This window comes from Plutella xylostella, chromosome 21 (assembly GCF_932276165.1).
Source record: "Plutella xylostella chromosome 21, ilPluXylo3.1, whole genome shotgun sequence".
Taxonomy (NCBI): domain Eukaryota; kingdom Metazoa; phylum Arthropoda; class Insecta; order Lepidoptera; family Plutellidae; genus Plutella; species Plutella xylostella.
Window position 1 is genome coordinate 2213987 of NC_064001.1, and position 22894 is coordinate 2236880.

General features: G+C 37.6%; 1 protein-coding gene across 1 annotated transcript in view; it reads right to left on the bottom strand.

The window, feature by feature from the left end:
• Nucleotides 1-22894, bottom strand: part of LOC105395343 (adipokinetic hormone/corazonin-related peptide receptor variant I) — a 77797-nt gene that overhangs the window by 25009 nt on the left and 29894 nt on the right. The window contains exon 3 of the mRNA XM_038115707.2: nucleotides 3668-3773. Within this exon, the coding sequence (XP_037971635.2) occupies nucleotides 3668-3773 (106 nt within the window). The remainder of the gene's footprint in view (nucleotides 1-3667; nucleotides 3774-22894) is intronic.

Below are 22894 nucleotides of genomic sequence, written 5' to 3' on the forward strand. Positions count from 1 at the left end.
CGACTAACAATCTGAAATCGGGAGCCTATTCAATATCTTGAATAAGAGCGCGCTTCGCTTGACTTGAATAAAATATGGCAGTTTCAAATCTTTTACATAATACAGGGGGTGATTCTTTCGTAGGTCTTCATTCTGAACAACTTGTGTTATAATTACCTTGGGATATGAAAAAAAAAAAGATGCTTCCCCATACAAAAATTGGTAGTTTACGTGACGTGTATGGGGTCTATGTATGGTGTCTATGAATTTTTTTCTAGAATATCTTAAATTCATAATAACAAAAGTTGTTCAGAATGAAGAGTTCTTTAACATACTTCCGGATATGCACCTACGAAAGACTCATCCTGTATAGTTTCCTGTTGGTTTTTAACTACTTAGGTTTAATCTATACAATATTCGTAAACATATTTACACTTATGGTCCAGCGATTTGAACCAGGACTCCAATCAGTTTTCACTTCAAAACTTTTCAACTTCATATTTACAGTCCAAACAAACTATGTAAGTAGTTTCAAAACTACTCTCGTTTCATGTACTGAGCTATGTGTGCAATATTTACTGTATTTATGTAAAAGATTATAATATTATAAATGTTAAAATTTAATAAATAAATAAAATAAATAAATAAAGTAAAGTACTTATGTAAGCAAATACCTAAAAAAATACTTTGTACCTATTACTTACAATATTATTACCTAGATATAAGAATTAATCTTGCTATGCCCTACAGGGCACTATGTTTAGGACCATGTGTACATAATGTTAAGACCAATATAAAACTTACATACGAGTAGTTGCAATAAATATATGACTATTACTATTTCGGTATCGCCTTAAGTCTGGGTACCTAGGCCCCTGATATTCTCTGTAATTATGTTTTAGACAGTGACAGCATGTCTTTTGTCCCACAGGTAGCCATTATCACGAACGAAGGAGAGCTGTATTGATCATAATCCACAGTTTGAATATATTTATTTTAAAATAATTTTATTTAGTTATAGTTATAAGTCTGTAATTATTAATTAATATTATCTTAAAATAATTAAATAAATTAAAAAAAAACATATTTATTACCTACCTACTAAAAAAACTTTTGCAAATAAATACAATATTATTTTTTAAAACAAAAAATACAGTTACTCTACACTATAATAATGCCAATTCGTAGCATGATAAATAAATAAACCTTAGCTCTGATTTCATTGGTGGGTTCAAAGAAAAAGCCTGGTATTTCTCCTTAATTGGAGGATTTGCGGTGAAATCGGAGATGCTTGGATATCGACAAATTAATCATTTGTAAGAAGGGCAATTTCTTTGAAAAAAATAGGTGTTATTATTTATTTTATTTTATTTATTTGTCTCACCAAAATCAATGGTTTTAAAACTAAACTTATCTAAATACAATGCAAATTATAATTGTATTATATACTTTATAAACTTCATAATAATGAAGGCATTATACTATTAATGAATTACATATACAGGGTGTCCCAAAAGTCAACGTCATCCCTTAAAGGGCTGATAGTTCAGCTCATGAGAGGCCAGAATATCACAATATGACCTTAGTAAAATCTCGATAATTTTCGAGATATTGACACTTTTATAAATTTGCTGAAAATCGACACCTTGGATCAGTTTTTTGCGTGCCGCCGGTACAAAAATCCATATTGTTAGAATTTGTTTGGTGTTGCATCACCCTGTATAGCCCTGCTATTGATCGCAGTCAAAAGCAGGGCTATACAGGGGCCTATTTTACTTTTACTCATTCCAACATGACTTACCCTTAATAAATTCAGTCAGATAAATTTCCTTCAAACAATTTTACATCGAGGTTGTTTTGTACTAAAATAGCAATAACTTTTTTGTTAATTGAAACAATAGCAATGTTTCATACCATTTTGGAAACTGCATTAAATGAGTAATCTTTTTAAATAAGGTGCCAGGTTTGCGTGGTATATTTTTTTTACAGTATGTAGAGTCAAAGTTGTTTATAAAAAAATACAATAACCTTTTATGACTTTGAAAACCGTGTTTTTTTTAAACATACAGCATTACTCGATATTTTTTTTGACTGCGATCAATAGCAGGGCTATACAGGGTGATGCAACACCAAACAAATTCTAACAATATGGATTTTTGTACCGGCGGCACGCAAAAAACTGATCCAAGGTGTCGATTTTCAGCAAATTTATTAAAGTGTCAATATCTCGAAAATTATCGAGTTTTTACTAAGGTCATATTGTGATATTCTGGCCTCTCATGAGCTGACCTATCAGCCCTTTAAGGGATGACGTTGACTTTTGGGACACCCTGTATATATATATATACATACATATATGCATATACATATACATATATATATACTTATTCTGTTTCCGTTTGCATTTGAAAGGTAAACGCGCGGCCTAAAATAGTCTTTAATAGGTACTTATTTTGTTATTTTATACGCCCTGCCCTACAGCGTGCAAATTAAGTTTAGAAACTAAATGTACACACGTTGTATTTGAAATGTGACCTTACAAGAATAAATAAGTAGGACTATTAGAGCACCGGCTTGTCCAAACGACTGTTTTCTCCCCTAGGGCTTAAATTTATAGCGTACTTTTAGTTTTGGATGGGCACACCATTACGATAGGGAAAGGATGAAATAAATATTTTATTGTCTTGATACTGATATGCAAATTATTATTATGATAATATTCTGAGTTTTATCGTTATAGTTATACCAGAAGGGGGTATATACCAGTAGGTCAGGGATATTTTTCTAAATACCAACCTGTTCATAAAAATTACACCGTACATGAAGTAAGTCAAATGTAAAAAAAATCCAAAGTAAAACGCAATATTTTTTTCTATTCAAGTTAACTAGCTATTGATAGTCGATCCGTTAATAGAATGAATAGGAAAATTATCCGATTTGATTTTACCACGGTAACTACCTTATATATTATTATTACAATTGAGTGCAATAATATATTATTATGTACAGTTTTATAAATCAAAATCACCACCCTAGAGAAAGGAGGACGATTTTTATGTATCGAAAATCATATTTTAAAACTGAGAGCCTTTTACAAAATCTCATAAAAGAAACTGGCTCTGTAGTCTGTACTCTGTACCAATATGCCCTTGGTAAATAAGAGCCCAAAATAGCCCAACGATATTGGACAAAATTGTATGTGGATTGGTGGCTTCAACTGGAACTTCATGACGACATATTAAAACTTGTAACGGTTTTATTGAATGTCTAGTTTTTGTTTAGCTTTTTCTATACCTAACTGAGTTTTTAGGCTGCATTCCCAGTCGGCAAACGGGTCACTCGTTACCGGACGCGCGGGTACCCAAATTGCGTAGAGGGAGCGCAAAACTAGCAAATTTTGAACATTATGTCCGGTCCGGTGTTTTTCCAGTTAGGATAGCAAGCTAGCAATGGCTTTGTGTAAACAGAATCTCTTTGCATCTCTGCTTACATAGAGAATCGGGTTCCTTGTATCTACCTGTACCGGTAACCTGATTACGCGAAAGCGATCATGAAATTAAAAAATCCGGGAAATGCTCTATGAGTGAGCGATTTTGCATAATCAGCTTACCGGTACAGGTAGATACAGGGAACCCGATTCTCTATGTAAGCACCCTAACACTAGCCTAGTGTCACTAGGGTTACCAACCTGCGGCGCGCTGCAGAGGAGGGCCACGATCCAGGAGCAGGCCAGCATGGTCTTGCTGCGCTTCCTCGCAATGGCCAGCCGCAGCGGGTACAGCACCGCGAAGAACCTGCGACAGACAGATAGACAGACAGTTACGCGTTTGTGTGTTAAAAATAAATTTACAGTTAAACAGCTGCCACTTCACGGTTTTCGTGACCGACGTGGATAAACGTTACTTATCGCGGTTTGCCTAAAAACGGGGGTGTCATTGGTTATAATGAAAAAGTGGAAATTTGTATAGTAAGCCCAGTAAGCCGAAAGTGACTCGGGGGAGCAACTATTAGGTACTCTGTGACTTTTGAATATTACCTAACGAAAAAAATATTCACCATAAAAACGTGTGACCGACACAGTTAATGTTCTATGAAGAAGCAAACCACTGAGAAAAAAACGCTATGATTCAAACATTGTAATAGAAAAAAATTGCTTCGGTATAAAATTCTTCTTTTTATCGTGTCGGTGAAAAACGGGTTCTACCTTTTTTGGCATAAGATTTATTTGCCTAATCTCGTATTGCATAGTAACGTTTGGTCAAAGTCTCGTTTCGCCGAAAATCGTATGGCATAAATCTCGTTTATTAAAAAGTTATTTCGCATAATATTGTTTAGCCTAATAATGGTATGGCCAAATCTTGAATAGTCTAATAATGCTATGACATAGGTTAAATATAAAGTAGGTAATAATATTCGGGCTTTAACTTTGATGGGGCGACTTAGCGCAACTGGTGCCTTAATTGTATTGTTTCCTTGTATGTAGGAAACGCTCCGCTCCCCTTCACTGCGCTCCGCTTTGCTTTTGGCGAAAATTTGCACCTAACACGCTCCTCCTCGCTTTGCTCGTCGTCGCACCTATCTTTAGGTTTCGATCACATGGGGTTTAATGGTGTTTGTAATAATTATAGTGGTCATTAACTTTCAATATTTTTATAATTCAATATCGTGATTTTCGGGATGTAGGAGAAAAATACCACAATTTGTACAGTTACAACATACTTAATATATTATTTATTAAGATAATATAAGGAGAAACAAGATTATACCTATACGAACAATTTGAGCAAACGAGACTTATATGTTTCAAGATTGTGCCAAAAGAGTTTTAGACATAACGAGTCTTCTGCCACTTAAGATTTTGCAAAGTGATGATTCGACCAAAAAAGTTTAGACCTTACGAGTTATGCGAAACGAGTTTTGTGCAATAAAGATTAGGCGAGATGAGGGGAACCCATGAAAAACGCGAACTTTTCTATGGTTTTTCACCGGGGCGAAAGTATTAGCCAGAAGAAATGCATCTATGAAATAAATAAATAATACCTTAGGTACGAGTACTGTGTCAGGGTCATCAACTTATCATCCAATTAATAATATTATTGAATTGGGTAAAATATTGAGGGAGTAAATATGTTGGTCTGTCTGTGGCTTTGTTGAAGCTTCGGATGATCGATCCCAATGTGGTTTATCGTTTGATGACTGTACTGTTTAGTTTGAAGTACAATCAGCGAAAGAGATATGTGCAACAACTGCAGCGAATCGTTGAAAGACATCTCATGTATTTACGGTCAATAAAAGATATTATATTGTGTGCCACACCAGCTCAAAGACTTAAATTTTTAACTGACTTCGAAAAAAGGAGGAGGTTCTCAACTCGTCTGTATGTTTTATGATCCACTGATAGGCGGTAACATGACATGAAAAAAGCTTTACCTATAGAGACGGTTCGTAAGTTTCTAAAAAATATTATTTAGTTCACAAATCTTTCTCCCATGAGTAAAACTAAAACACAAGTAAGGATCAAACTGTTGACTGTATACCTAATAAACTGTAGTAATTCGATAATAATATTTGTAAAGCTAGAGCACCTAGCTTTAAAAGCTTTCAGTTCTTAGTTAAATGTCTTTAAAGTTTGTAGTTACTAATATTTACATAGCATATACATAGTTTGCTAACATCGAACATTCTAAGCCATTAAGCCCATCGAAACCAAAGTTGGTCATAACAGCTTCTGTAAAAACAACACGTTGTGAGGATTTTATTCATTTTGTTCTCAATAACCTTACCAACATTAAAAACCTCTAAGTCGATTTTGATTAAATTATGGCTTAGAACGTTCTCGTTTTCTAAGTAGCATTATCTTTGAGCTATGATCCGAATAAAACTAACCGAATATCGGTTCAGGTGTTTGGGGGCTTAGGATGCTATCACAGATCTAGACACGCGGTAGCGTGTCAAGCCAAGTTCGAGAAACAGAACTGGCGAGCCGCACCGTGTGTAATATTACACGAACCATTTCGAGCCACTTTTGACCCCCTCATAAATAAAAATATATTTAATTTAAACGTATGAAATTTGGCACATATATTGAGACTTACGAGATACATATGTGTTCTTAATTTCATGAGCGTATCTCAAACGGTTATTTAGATATTAATGTCCAAAAAACTTCATTTTTAACATTGACTGACTCACTCACTCACGTATAGATCAAAACTATTATGGTACATTAGTCTATCTATGGTACTACATACTATCATAATATGCAATGAAATCTTGGCTAGTTTTCATATATGAGTTACCTATAGCTATCACAAGTTAAACCAACAAGAAGTTGTCGGTTCTTATTAATTCGAACATACCTAATAATTCGTTGGTAGGTGTATAAAAACTAGGCAAATCAGACCTTAGGCATACATTATTTTATGTTATAAGAAGATATGATAATGTTATACTGTTACTTATAAATAAATTTAAGGACTGACCATTGAACTTGGCACCCATTTAGGGCGCCTTCAAATTAGTCACTAATTGTCGCGCGGAAGCAGCGCGGCTGCAGCGCTGCAGCCGCGCTGCTGTCAAAATCCATATAAATTTTGTAATTTAAAAGATGCGCGACTGCAGCGCCGCAGCAGCGCTGCAGTCGCGCGTTAATAATTTATATGGAATTTAGACAGCAGCGCGGCTGCAGCGCTGCAGCCGCGCTGCTTCCGCGCGACAATTAGCGACTAATTTGAAGGCGCCCTTAGATCTCACTTCTTTTGTCGTTGTAGTCAACAACCAAGGTATTTATAATAATATTGAACTTGGCTCTCATTTCACATTTATGTTTTTGATTGCATAGTTACATACACGCTAGTCTAATATACTTAATTAGGTACTTTAACCCTCTTCTTGCGTCAGGGGTGAAAAAACATAAGTTGTGATGATTCAATTCAAGTTTTGTTCGAAGATAACAATAAAATGTTTTGAAAGTTGATATGAATCTCTTTGAAAATAAACAAGGTCCATTTGTCTGCGACAGAAAATAACTGTTTACAAGAGAATTAACAACGAAACTTGATCTCGACTATTCTTAACTACAACCTGTGTGGAATATCATCCGCTGTTCAGTTATTTTTTTTATTGCAATTTTCGATTTGACTTCTTCTTCTTCTTGTCGTGTTGATGGCAACTGCCACACTTCCGCGGCCTAGTGGACCGCCACGTCGATACCCCTCTGGTTGGCCTTGAGGAGGTCTTCCCGGGTGCAGGTGTTGGGACATCCAGGACATTGATTTCGCTATGCTTTAACTTTCTCATGCTTTCTCAACAAAATTGCCAAAGAGAAAATAAAAATAACTAAAAAAAATTAACGCTTAAAAAATATGTTATTGAAAACCAGCAGTTATTTCCGACTCAAACTCAAACTAATAATGTAAGTATATGAGTCTAGAGACGTCTGTCTACGCAATACTTGTATGACACAAGTTCTAGGGTGTAATTATACAGAAGGTTATTCTAGCTTGACAAAAACTAACTACCTATGTAACAATAGACGCATTTTTCCTGAAATAAAAATGACATATTATGTATCTATCCTATCTGAAACCTAGTTAAACATTGTGAGATATGGCGTTTCGACTTTCTCCGTGTTCGGCACCATAAGGGTCACAGTGACAGTTAAATAAAGTCCATTTTTCTCTCCACCTTTAATTTGAAAGGTGCGGGTGCCTATATAAATAGAGTGAGTCGCCCGCGCGCCTCAGTTGTAATATCACCATGCAGAAATGACTAGGTTTCAGATAGGCTAGATACATAATATGTCATTTTTATTTCAGGAAAAATGCGTCTATTATGTAGTCTTAGCCTATCTGAAACCTAGTTAAACATTGTGAGATGTGTTTATTATCGCATGGTGGAGAGAAAACCAACTGTGACCCATAAGCTACTGATGAGTATATCAGTAGAGAAATATTAGAATCTATAAATTTATAATGCATAGATTTCTAGGTAATAGATATACTAAAAAGAAAGGTATAAGTATACATAAGACTTAAGTACTTCCTTATTATTCCTGACTTGTCAGAAAGTTATGGAAGGTATGTACCTATACATATAGGTAGGTATTTATACATATGGATACACACAGTGCCTCTTCGAAAGCAATACTTATAAGTAATTATTGATCAAAATCTTGTTATTGTCAAGGCAATATTTTTAACATACACTAGCCGAATGGATGGAACCAGTGAAATACTTTGCAACAATATTTAAAAGCTGTAAAGTGTAGAATATCGATCCAGGCCGCTGGGGCTCAGGTCAGCACATGCTGACTAGGGTATGTAATTCTGGACTGACCTCAGAAATGCAGCAGCCGACCCTGGAGCCTCGAGGACCTGCTCAGTCAGCCCCGTACGACGACACGGCCTGCAACACCTGGCGTGGCATCTAGTCCTTGGAACGAGGAGAGGTGCTTGAAGGGAAGATAATTTTACTAAATATCTCAGCCTCATCAGCTACTGGAAAAGATTAGATGAAGGCTGTGACACTGGCGGATAACTAAGTATTCAGTTTTTCAAAACACGATGCAGGTAACTATATTCATATTCTAGATTGACAAGTAACACACAGTCTAATTTTGTATTCTAACTAACTCGGTGGTTAACGAGTTCCTGTGCAGTCCTACTAGGAAGGAAAGTTATTTTATAAGCCTTTGCACCGATTTTGTGGGCTACTATCATTCTGTATCATCATGTGTGAATATTATGAGCTCTGGCAGCATTCCTTGGTAGATGACATCAATTAATAAAGATTGATTAACACAACAATAACAATTATAATAGTTGATAAATGAAACCCGGCTAACATGTCTTAACTGGGTAAGTAAATGATCAGTCATGCCACCAGGATAAGTAAAATGTTCAGTACTTCATATGAAAAACATTAACAAGGTCACCTTTAGGTATGTTCGTCAACACTAAGGGCAGGTCTCGGCCAAAACCTTAAGGCTTCGCCTTGTTGCAACTTCAAAGGTACGTAGGTAGGTACCTACTTATATTGTTGTAGGTTCGATTTTGAAACCATTAAGTCAACCTAGATAAAACAAAATAAAATAGCTCGATTAAATAAAGATGGTACGTAAAGATGTTAGTTGTACCTGATCAGACCTGATGCAACGACAGCCAACATAGACTCTCTAATCTGTGGAAGCAACAATCATGGTGGCGGGAACATGGACAGTTGGACGAGCCACCTCGAGCCTGACTTATCAATCAGAACTGACAGTTCGCCAACAGCAGATAGCTTGCGGCTATCTATAGGTAAATTTAGGTAGTTAGCTATACCCAAGAAAAAGTCCTTGGACATCGATATGACAGTGGAACGGCGAATAACTGTGACACTCTTTAAAACAAAAAGGCTTGTTGTTGTTGTCCAGCTAAGGAAGGTTACCTACTTCAGCGACCTGGTATTGCATTCTGAAAGAACTGCGAAGAGTTAATATTATGACTAATAATTATTACTTATTTAGAAAGTTTTCCGCAAACTCTAATAAATCAAGCAGCTACCACGTCACCGCTGCCAGGTTATAACTCTGTACTAGCTTAGTAGATATATATACCAGTTCTAACCTTCAGCTAGAGGCCAGAGAGTTCCTAAATGAGATGCGAGTACGAGCATGACACAAGTAATTTTTTACTTGGTAAGTAACTAGTTACGTAACTAACTGAAAATCCATAAAACAGATTACTCAAAATGGAATTGTGAAAACGGCACGTCTGCATCTTAACCAGTCAGTCTAAGTAGTTTCAGCAGATACAGTGTTGAAAAATAGTTATGAAACGTTTGCGCCAGAATCGAATTAAAAATACATTTTCATTAGAGAAGCCGTTTAGGCATGAATAGGTACTTTCACCCTTTGAATTGTGCTCCAAATGATGACCTTCGAAATTCATAGAAATTTAATGACGACTGCCATTGTTTATTATCTAGCCCAGTAAATTGAGTTGGGCTACGGCTACACGTGATGTGTTACACAGTACACAGTAGGTATATGCATGTTCCCAGAATAGTGGAAGTTATAATTTTACCAAAAGGTAGTCGTCTCGTGCAAGAGCACCGTTACTCGATTTATTCGATACACAACTAGTAGACAGCTGCTTCGTAGGAGGTTCACGCATTTTTCAACAAAGAGCTCGGACACACACTCACAATCCACTGGGACATAAGGAAGACAGCTTATATGGTGTCACTCAGAAACCGCGATGACACTCTGATCATGATCACCCGACAGTAGGATCATAATAAATTCGGTAACTTGTGAAGCGGTATGGTATAGCAACAGCGACTTTCACGAAATCAGGAATTAGCTCAGTGCTTTCAGGTTGAACACTCGCCGGTGGGATTCACTTTGCTCACAGCCGAGAAAAGAAAAGACTCAAAGCTGGAATCTGCCGATGTGTCATGACAGTTAAGATAGTGTCTGGGGGGTCACTTTATATGACGAAAAACGAACTTTGAGTCCACTGCGGCGCGAGCCGCTCTATCTGTTTGTATGTATTAAACGTGCCGATGGCACGACAGCTCTCGTTCGTTCGTTTCTCATCAGTATAGAGTAACGCTCCTGTACTTACCGTGCGTCACCATTCCCATGAGCAGTCCAATGATCTTTAGGCAGTTTAGAACAAAAGCTGCATTAGACAGTTTCTTCAGCAGAGACATCGAAATAAAAAATTGATTGCACAACTATCCCCAGGAGCAGTCTACAGGTCACTTGGGCAGTTCAGAAGAAAGCTGCTTTAATAGAATACCCTACCTCAGCGGAGGCATCAAATTGAAGTGCTATAACACTTTTAGAAGCGGTGCGCGTTACCCGATTTGTCGTCATCCATGCCGATGCGGCTACGGCGACTGCAGGTGGTTACTCAGGCTTCGTTGGTGTGCCCTTGTATGGCTAACATGACCAACCTTGGCAGTAAACGTTCGTCTGCATATGCCAAAATCACTGATGAATAGCGCACGTTACTCGATACCTTCTAAATAAGTCACTCATAATGATGGCTGATGATGATGATGACCGTGCTAGCAATAGTGCAGGCGGTTCCGCTGAGCATAAAATCTCTTCCCAGACAGGGGGCGTTTGGATCTGGCAACCAGAACAGGAGAGCCAGGTGTGCGCAGCGATGCAGGTGGGACAACACAGCCGCCAGGGCAGGAGTACATGGCTGGGTCTATACAGCGATGCAGGTAGCACAAACCGGTGGCCAGGGCCAGGACCGGGTGTACGCTGCGATGCAGGTGGCACAAAACGGTGGCCAGGGCCAGGACCGGGTGTACAGCCGCCAGGGCAGGAGTGCATGGCTGGGTCTATTCAGCGATGCAGGTACCACAAACCGGTGGCCAGGGCCAGGACCGGGTGTACGCTGCGATGCAGGTGGCACGAGACGGCGGCCAGCGCAGGAGCACAGGGCCGGGTGTATGCTGCGATGCAGGTGGCACGAGACGGCGGCCAGCGCAGGAGCACAGGGCCGGGTGCAGGTTACACGAAACTTCAATTTCACCGAATCGGCCTGCCTACCCTCAGCGGGTAGGTACCGGCGGATCACATTACTCGCCGCACATGCCACAATGTCCCAACATACTGAAACTCGGAGCCACGTGCTTCCTGTAAAAAATCCTATGACGGTCCTGGAAAGCTCCTGTTTGTAAAGCCTTACATAAGCTATAATCAAGTGCATTATTGTACTTAATAGCAAAGTTTTTATCAACTGTTTTCTAAAAATATTAGAAATTGAGGGTAGAAAAATATATTTTTATAATTTTTTCCTGTATAAAATTGACATATGCTTTACTTAAAGCGTTCATTAATGTAAGTATCTAGCTCAAGCGCCACTAGTAGGACCGATCAATCATCACCACGACTATTGAATCGGACCCTACTGCGTGGGATAAAAACCCCAAGCGCCGGAGCATTATGACCAGTGGCTGAGCTTTTAAAAGCAGTAAATAATAGCATTTTACTCACGGCTTATCAACTCAAACCTTCGTTGCGAAATCCTCAGCAATGGCTGCGTGCGCAGCAGCCGGCAGGCCCCGCGCCGCCTGGTCCGCATCACGCTACAGCTCCCGGTAGCGAGGACTCCGCAAATTCAATATTATATTTTTCCCCGTCGGAGCGAAGCCGACGAGAACCGTGGCTACATTGAGCCATTTTGCCGAAGTGTTCACTTCAAAAATCAAAAACCAACTGAGGCGCGCGGGCGACTCACTCTATTTATATAGGCACCCGCACCTTGCAAATTAAAGGTGGAGAGAAAAATGGACTTTATTTAACTGTCACTGTGACCCTTATGGTGCCGAACACGGAGAAAGTCGAAACGCCATATCTCACAATGTTTAACTAGGTTTCAGATAGGCTCAGACTACATAATAGTTAGTTTTTGTCTACTGTGAAATAAAAATTGCTTATTTAGATGACCTTTATTGGTCACGTGAAATTTTACTATGGGAGAAACGTTTGTTTTCATGAACATCCAAAAGTTGTAGAACAAAAGCTGTTCAGAAGGACTCCCTGGGTCACAGCTCTTCTTTGGGCTTAGCATTTTTATTATCACATCAATACAGAGTTTTGCAAAAGTGGTATACTATAAGGGCAAACTTTGTGGAAAACGCTCTACTCTGCTGTGTAAGCGACAACATGTGACCTCCTCGCTTTGTTCATCGACACATCCTATATTTTTTGATCCCCGGGGTTTTTCAGATATTTTTAGTTTCAATGTATTTCTATGCGTAGGTACGTACTGACCTATTTATAACACTCGGAAAGTATTGTCACGATACAAATTAAGTAGTAGGTAAAATAGTAAGGCTTAACGTGGGCAGAGATGTGGGTGTGACGTATCAAAATTACAATCCAGCTTATCGTAGTATTTCAAAACAGGGGCGTTTCTACAACAGCTAGCCTAATGTAAAATATTTTTTTAAACATTTTATTCTGGAAATTCCTGGGCTAAACCTTTTATGGCGAAAGGAACTTTACAAGGAATAGCTAATTAATACATAAATTCGCCCCTCAGAGATGCCTATTGTAGAAATAAATACATAGGGATCCCTTTCATTTTCACGGCTTCAGCCAATGTTGTTTAATGCCGCCTACACTGTTATTTAAGCATTATTACGTCACTAATAAAATTCCACTCTGTATAAGAAGAAGAAAAGAAAATATATGGATTTCATAAACCAACAGAAAGAACACAAAAACAGTAAAAAATTAAAAAGTACTTAATAAAAAAATTGCATGTTGCTTTCCGGTGCTGAAACGGGTTCTAGCTCAGCCTGAGCCAATGTAAAGAAGAATGGGCACTGGGCAGTCTGGTTTACCGTCCAATAGAACTTAAACACTACCAATCACTTTTTCAACATCACCAAAGGTTAACTGATAGAAAATGCTGCTTACATTTAGTTCGCCTTTGTACCAATTTACTTTGTACAATAAAGAATTTAATAATAATAGAAATGTGAGTAGGTATTACCTAAGTATTTTTTATTTATTTTGATAATTTGGTGTAGGTGTACATTTATATTTATTACGGAAGTTTCCCCAAAATAGTTGTCCGATCGGTGATACAGCCATCCCATGTGTTATTTGTATAGGGACTTTAGAAGAGTTACCACAATATTACTACTGGTACTTACTGTTTTCTTTATTTATTCAATACAACAACCATGCGCTGAAACCATTCATGGTATAATCTGATAAGTTTCTGTATACATGTATTTTTTCCACTTTCTATTATTTATTTATTTTTGTATTTTGTACGGAAACAACCTAGCTGTATCAGCTTACGATTGCAAATTCTCCTATACCATACCTCATACCTACTTACATGAAATAAATTATTGATGGATCCCGAGTATTTTATACACTCGCAACAATGAAAAAGTTCTAGTGACAAAAGCACCTAATTATACTCCTAAACGGAAAAGGCTAGCTTATTGAGGCTGTCTGCAATATTGAAGTACATTTAATAGAGTATCAGAATATTACCAACTAAAACGTGAATACTGGTGTTCAAATTTAAATCAAATGTTTACAATAATTGGGTTCATATGGTGTCGGCATTTTGTAAGTGGCACTTTTTCATTGCTCGCGAGTGAACCTGTATCGGCATAAGTGTGTATTTAGACAATTTCAGAGAATCTGAAGGAAAAATAAGTAATAAATTATAAGTCCCTACACATTTTGTTATTGTTACATTAAGCTGTTGTTGGTTTGATTTGCTTTATGGATTCTAAGAACAATAAAATAAATTAAGTATTGTGTTTTTTCTTATAAAACTGAAGCACGGTGTTTCAATACTTATATGTTTTCATCCATAATACACTCACGAGCAATGAATAAGTTCCACTTTTAAAATACGGACCCTAAATAGTGTTAGCAATATCAATAATAATTTGTTATTTATCTTAATTTCAGGAGGATATTTTATGCTGTTTTATTACTTTATTAGTATTTCATAAATTATTATTTATTTAATGTTATCTGAATCATTTTAATATCGGCAATTGTAAAAGTTAGGTGTAGCAACACTAATTTTGAATTGGCGGCCATTCGTGGTACTGTGTCGGCACGACAAGGTGATACTTACAAAAATTGTATGTGTTTCGAAGAAATAAAACATAATCAGTGTGAAGAGTGTTTATTATTCGTATAAAGTTAATATTTCAGAAGTTTCGGATAGAATCTGCCCACCGGTGAGTGATTTTAAACATGTTATTGAAAATTTTCTACCGTTATTTACCTATATTATTATGATCATATTCTTACAATCAATGCTTTATGAACCCGGCGAATCCCTGGACGTGTGATCTATGGTACTAAATTACAAGTAGCAGTATATTTACTACAACAAAATCCTCCAATTTACCGTAGTAAGTACAGTACAACTACCCACTTTACATAGACGGGTACATCGCTTGTAGGTAAATAGCTACCAATGTTGGTTGGTACATTCCACAACTTATTCGCCGAGGATGATATCAAGCCCGATTTGTTGACTTCATATTGAATGCTTGAACACAAAGTGAACTATTGTAGTAATAATTACCTACCGCACTTGCGTTCTCATGAAGTAAGTAAATAATAATAAGTGATTTGATTTTGAACCATTTGTACGTACCTACAATAACTTGATAAAAGACATTACGATGTCAATGCCAATTTTAAGGCAAATTAAAATTAAACGGACAAGTACTAGGTACAGAATGATAAGGTAGGTTATATGGCTGTGTTGTTTTGATGAGTTGGTGAAACGAATATGGAGCTGTTTCCGAACACAAGGGTAGTGAGCTCGAGACCAAGTGGTAGTATTTACACACCTACCTAAATACTTACCTATATACGTATTCTTCGAACGGTTTTAGGACCGTTCATTCCATCACACGGACTTAACATTATTTAATTAGCTATACAATAGTTTGGATGCGGATCATATTATCTTTATTTATTATGTTGGTCCAAGCGGACGAGTACCTTCACGAACAAAAGTGTTATTTGATTTTACTACTATTATTTATTGGTCGGCTGTGATAATTTTAATAAACGTATGATTATTTAATCACTGTTACTTTAATTAATTTATATTTTCTACTCCTTCTCTTCCTTAACCTTATCCAACTAAACTTATATTATTTCGCGTACCTGTTTAATATACTCATTTAGTAAAACAAAATGTCTGATGATCGTGATGCAAGTACCCCTGAGATAGTAGATCAAACCACGAAGAGGAAGAGAGCGGGCTCAAGCTCAACCTCACCTCTTAGGAAGAGGCGTCAGAAGCGTCATCATAGTCAGTCTATAGGTCCGGGGAGACGATCAAGATCTAGATCTAACATATCACGAGATCGTAAAGGGACACGAAAATACCGACGTCATCGTTCGCGGACTGAACACCATCGCGGGACTAGACGTGTAGGCAGAAGCCGCTCCCGTTCCGGACACAGAAGGCGATCTCGAAGGACGCGAGTGCGGACACGGAGGACATCTACTTCGACTAGCTGCTCTACGCGTTGCTCCGAGAGAGACTCGACTTCTTCGTCGACTGCCAGCAGTTCAACTTCAAGCGATGGCACTCATAGTTCTCGCTCTAGTACCAAACACACAAAAACTAAGCGAAATCGTAAGAGAAGTCCACGTTCTGGCTCGAACCGAGATAAAGACCATACAGTAATGGATAAACTTATAGATGCTCTAGGTAAACATGGTCGCAATACTTACGTAGGCGCTCATGATGTTATAAGTACTTTTGATCCAAGCCAGAAGATGCAGTCCACAAAAGCTTGGCTCAGAAAAGTTAACGAGACCGCGGAAATCTATAAATGGAGTGATAAACAAACAGTTTTCCATGCGTTACCGAAGCTTGCCGGTTTAGCCCGTACATGGTACGAAAGCTTGCCTTCAATCAATTTAAAATGGAAAGAATGGCAACGCAAACTGCTACAAACCTTTCCAGATAACTGTAACTACGCAGACAAACTATCAGAGATGCTGGCGCGACGCAGTCGTAGAGAGGAAACGTTAGAAGAATACTTCTACGACAAGGCAAAGTTAGTCAGTCGCTGCAATATCAAGGGAAAAGACGCGGTTGACTGCATAATACACGGAATCTTTGACACAAACATCAAGCTTAATGCTCAGGGAGCAAACTTCAAAAGTCCTAACAAGCTGCTAAGATACTTGCGTAATATTACGATGAAGTACCAGAAGGAGGTCAAAAGGACGCCGGCACCATCCAAAATACCCGCTGTTACAAGAAATAATGACATGTCGAAGAATAATAACTTTAATAACGCCACTCGAATTTGTTACAATTGTTCGGAACCAGGTCACACTGCTCCTAGGTGCCGCAAAGAGCCACAGAAGTGCACTAAGTGTAATCGCATCGGGCATGTTGCCGATCACTGCAAGCGTGAACCTAATACGGACATCAATAAGACGGTTAGTACAGACGAAGTTTCTAGTCAGTCTACAAAAGTTCTACTTATTACTGCTAAGCGTGATAGTGAATATATTTACAATAAAGAAATAAAAGTTAACGGAAAATCAAAAACTGGATTTGTAGATTTTGGAAGTCAATGTACTTTAATAAAACATAGCATAGTTAAAGAACTAAACTTACAAATACAAGACGACAATTTACCACTTATTAAAGGTTTTGCTGACGGAACAATGCGACCTCTTGGAAGAGTATCGGTTTACATAAATCTTGATTTTATCGAGGCCCGCATAGAAGCCTATGTGGTCCCGGACCAATATTTGAGCACGGATCTGCTTATTGGACAGAATGTCACTGAAATGTCTGAAGTTGTTGTGTATAAAACTAGTTCCAGTCTAACACTATATTCTAGTAATCCTAAAAATAATAGAACACCAATCTACAATTCAAACAACGTTGTCGTTAAGGACATTCTTTCAGTAGCAGTGACTTGTGAAGATGGTTACACTGGCTGGATATGTACCCATGGTAATACTTCTTTCAAACCAAATGAAGAGTTAGTGATATTACCCGGAGTTTATTTCTTTAAAGATGGACTAGGATGTATACCAATAATAAGCTTTTCGAGTAAAGAAATCGTGCTTAAAAAGAATAGGCTATTAGCAAGGGGCTGTCGTTTGCCCACTCAAACATCGGCTCCAATGGAACTTCCAAACGAATTTGAAGTCAGAAGAATGACATTATCAGATCCTTCGACGGCTAAAGTTACAAAAACGCCCATATCTTTGGAAATGCTTAATATAGGTGATGATGTTACGCAAGAGCAGAAACAAGCACTTTTAGATTTATTGAACGAATTCAGAGATTGTTTCTCTTTTGACATGAGCGAGTTAGGAACGACCAATATTAGCGAAATGCACATTCAGCTACAGGATAACTCCCCAGTAGCTTATAAACCTTACCGACTTTCTTATAGTGAAAGAGAGGTCGTTCGCGATATGGTTAATGAGCTCCTGGAAAACAAAATAATTCAAGAATCGGATTCGTCGTACGCCAGTCCAATAGTATTGGTCAAAAAGAAAAACAATGAATATCGTTTGTGTGTGGACTACCGAGCTTTAAATAAGAAAACGGTAAAGGACTCTTACCCTATGCCGGTAATAGACGACCAACTGGACCGACTGAGCGGTAAAGTTTATTTTACCAGCCTGGATCTTAAATCTGGATACTACCAGATACCGATGGCAGAGGATTCCAGACACCTCACTGCGTTCGTAACGCCGGACGGACACTACGAATATGCACGGATGCCGTTCGGTCTGGTTAATGCACCGGCCATATTTCAGCACATGATAAATAAGGCACTCGGAAAAGACCGATACGACCTAGCCATTCCTTACATGGACGACTTGTTATCACCGGCATCATCTGTTGATGAAGGCATGCTAAAGCTACGGAAGATTTTATCATCACTACTTAGTGCAGGTTTAACCCTCAACATAACTAAATGCTACTTCTTTAAAAAAAACTTAGATTATCTGGGGTATGAGGTATCTGCAGATGGACTCCGCCCTGGAAGTAAGAAAATAGAAGCTGTTGCATCGTTTCTGAAGCCTACTAATGTTCACCAGGTTAGACAGTTTGTTGGCCTAGCCAGTTTCTTTCGTAGGTTCATTCCTGGCTTTGCTACTATAGCCAAGCCTCTCACGGTCTTAACTAGATCTGATGTGACGTGGCGATGGGACCAGGAACAAGACTCAGCTTTCCAAACATTGAAAGAGAAGTTGGTTGAAAGACCTGTCTTGGCACTATAATATAACCCCAAGTACTTGACGGAGGTTCACTGTGACGCTTCCAAGCTAGGAGTAGGCGGGATACTGTTACAACGACCGGATGAAAAATCACCATTAAAAGCAGTTGCATATTACAGCAAGCAAACTGCCAAAGAAGAAGAGTATCTACACTCTTATGAGTTAGAGACTCTTGCTGTAGTTTTATCATTACGGAAGTTCCGGACCTACCTAATAGGGATACCTTTTAAAGTCTACACTGACTGCAACGCCCTGAGGACAACCCTTACTAAAAGAGATTTAGTGCCTCGTATTGCGAGATGGTGGCTCCATTTACAAGAATACGATTTTAGCGTGGAATACAGGCCTGGAGACAACATGCGTCACGTCGATGCCTTAAGCAGAAATCCCGTCCCTAATACTAGTAATGAAGATCAAATAGACACACGGGAATTTGAAGTCATGAGCATATCCACAACGGAATGGTTACAGACCGTTCAAATGACAGATATGAGACTGAAATTTATTAAATCTATTCTAGATAGTGGCAGAAAAGATATACAAGATATCATAGATAATTATGTTATTAAAGACAGCAAAATTTATAGAAGGATAGGTGAAAATCTAAAATGGGTAGTTCCTGATGGCGCCAGATGGCGGGTATGCCAAATTTGTCACGATGAAGCAGGCCATTTCTCAATAGATAAGACATTGGATAAAATGAAGCAGGATTACTGGTTTCCTAGGATGAATAGATTTGTGCGCAAGTATGTGGCGGCCTGTCTCAACTGTGCTTTCAACAAAACCTCAACCAGTAAATCCAGTGGTTACCTACACCCTATCCCAAAAGGAGATGTTCCATTCCACACTCTCCATATGGACCATTTGGGACCCTTTGTCCGAAGTAAAAATGGTAATACATACATACTTGGCATCATAGACGGTTTCAGCAAATTCATATTTATAAAACCAGTGAAAAATGTCAAAAGCAAAACCACCATCAAAATCCTTGAGGATCTCTTTAGTGTCATAGGAAGTCCAAAAGTAATAATCTCAGACAGAGGAACTAGTTTCACTTCTATAACGTTTAAGAAATATATACAGACAATCGGAACAAAACATGTATTGAATGCAGTGGCCACGCCACGCGCAAATGGTCAAATCGAGAGATATAACAGGACCATATTGGAATCTCTAGCGGCATCAAACCATGGCATGGACGAGCGTGAATGGGACAGTCACGTTCAAAAAGTACAGTGGAGCCTTAATAATACTCTTAACAAGAGCACAGGTATGTCGCCATCAGATGTTGTCTTTGGAAGGAGAACCACCAATCCGAGCGAAGGCCCTATTTTGAATGCTATTCAAGATATTACCGATTCGACATGCAACGTCGACATATCTACACAAGGTCTAGAAACAGCAAGGGATGAAATCCGTGACAAGGCTGTAGATAGTATAACTAATAATCAGATGGCTATGAAAACATATTACGACAACCACAGGGCTCCGACAAAGATATTTCAATTAGGTGATCTGGTTATGATCCCCAATCACCACCTTCCAGCAACCGGCAAAAGTAAAAAGTTACTTCCGAAGTTTAGAGGACCTTTTAAAATAAGTGCTGTTCTCAAAAATGACCGCTACGAGATCTCTAGCATCGAAGGTCACACTAAACGGAAATATAAAAGTATTTACTCTGCAGACGCTTTAAAAAAGTGGATTACTTTTAACACCCCTGATGACAATGTACTCGAAAATGATCCCAGCAGCTCGGACAGCTCGAGCTAAAATTTAATAATAATAGATGTGATATACCAACTAACCTCCTAAACATTATATTCCTTGCATCCTTTACATGCGCCTTTATTGTAAATCGTATTTTATGTATTATTATAATTATGTCCCCACCACCTTCCTATAACTAGATGACCCAGGCGAGCAAACACAATGGATCCGCTGATGGAGTACCTACTACTGTTTGATGGCCTATGAAAGGAATAAAAAGGTGTGTGGCTTCTTGTTATTCAATATTTTAGTACTTTATTGATAATGAAATATGCTGCATTTACCTGCGGTGCTCATTCATCAAATCTTTATGAAAGAAATATGCTGCTTATATGCGGTGATCAAATTAAACTGTATCTAAATAATAATAAAAGTGAAAAATGCCGTTCAGCTGCGGTGATCACTGTATATAACTTGTAAGATATGCCGATATATTGCATTCCTGCAATATATTGTTCATTATCTAATGTTTAAAAGAGATATGCTGCTTACATGCAGTGATCAAATTATTTTGTACCTGAATAAAAGTGAAATATGCCGTTAGCTGCGGTGATCACTGAGGACCTTACAACTTGTGAGACATACCGATAATTATGTTGCGGTGATCACAGAATGATTACTATGTAATATCCACTTTATACATACTTGGTAAATTGATGAATCGTAAAAATATATATAATAAAAAAAAAACTTATATAAAAAAAAATAAGAACTAAAATTATATTAAATATGCATCTACTCCTATCAAACACCTAATAGTCATACTTAAATAATAAATAAAAAAATACTCTTTGCTTACAGGAATCCCACAACCAGCAGCAGACAGTGGCAGTACACTCCAGAAGAACGTGATATATGTACAAGTGTCGGTGGAAATCTAGCCTGTATTGTCACTGATATTATTTACCTACTAAAAAAATCACAATGATATTAATTTTGTATAAGTAGTTGATTAGTGCCTATGAGTAGATCAAATTATCAAATCAAATGTAAATATTCAAATTTGTAAGGGATAGGTATTTAATTTATGCACATTGTTATGTAATTATTTGATTTAAACAATAACTTGCATTATAATGATGATTATGATTTAAATTTAGTTTGTATGGGGTCATACAGTTGCACATTCGAATGGCCGAACCGGAATAGGGTCATTCCGAATACAGGACGGCCGTCTGTTAGCAATATCAATAATAATTTGTTATTTATCTTAATTTCAGGAGGATATTTTATGCTGTTTTATTACTTTATTAGTATTTCATAAATTATTATTTATTTAATGTTATCTGAATCATTTTAATATCGGCAATTGTAAAAGTTAGGTGTAGCAACACTAATTTTGAATTGGCGGCCATTCGTGGTACTGTGTCGGCACGACAAGGTGATACTTACAAAAATTGTATGTGTTTCGAAGAAATAAAACATAATCAGTGTGAAGAGTGTTTATTATCCGTATAAAGTTAATATTAGCTGCATATTTTTTAAAGATTAATTTTAAATTTGAACTAAATCAACGTTTTTATTTGGTTATATCCTGATGTGCTGTTAAATGTACCTCAATGTTGCAGAGTGCATCATTACGCTAGCCCTTTCCGTTTAGGAGTAATTTGGTGATATTGTCACTGGCTCTTTTTTTTTCCCATGAGTGTATTATGACGTTTCACCAGTAACTTAGCCGCAATTTACGATTATTCACGATATTAAGAAATAAAATTAAACTACGGGTTTTTCACGATTTCAGTAGGTATTGTTCACCTGCGGCATGCCGCGTCTCCACGGGGAACACTACAATTACTACACTCATCAAATTCCAGCCTGTACATATAGTGTGACATAATTATGTATGTACGTAACGTACCCGTACCTACTATAAGACTCCTAAGACTAAGTAAGTAGGTACTCGTTACAGGTACTTAACGCGATAGAAGTTCAAATTAAAACCTCTAATAGTCTATAATAACTAACCTAAGTAGAAGGGATTGCCTATTCCGTTACTGAATTACCCAGAAGTGAAATCTAGACTCTATAATCTAGACTTAGATTTATTATTAGATATTAATTTGTCTGCTGCCAAGTAAAGTGGCGATGCGAAATATTTTACGAATATTTAGGTTAAGACTTATTTAGTTAGAAAGAAATTGACATAATTTTTTTACCGAAGGCTCTGAGCTGAGCTCTTTTGTAAGCGAGATCCGAAACCCCAACAATAGAATTCAATTATTATAGTATTGATCCGTATAAATAAATTTTACCGTGACCAACTTGAAAAGCTTAAGCTTTTATATTTGTGTACGTAGGTACCTACCTACTTATAAGTACCAAAACACGTGTCCCGAATTATCGGGAGTTGTACCGATTTCGACTCAC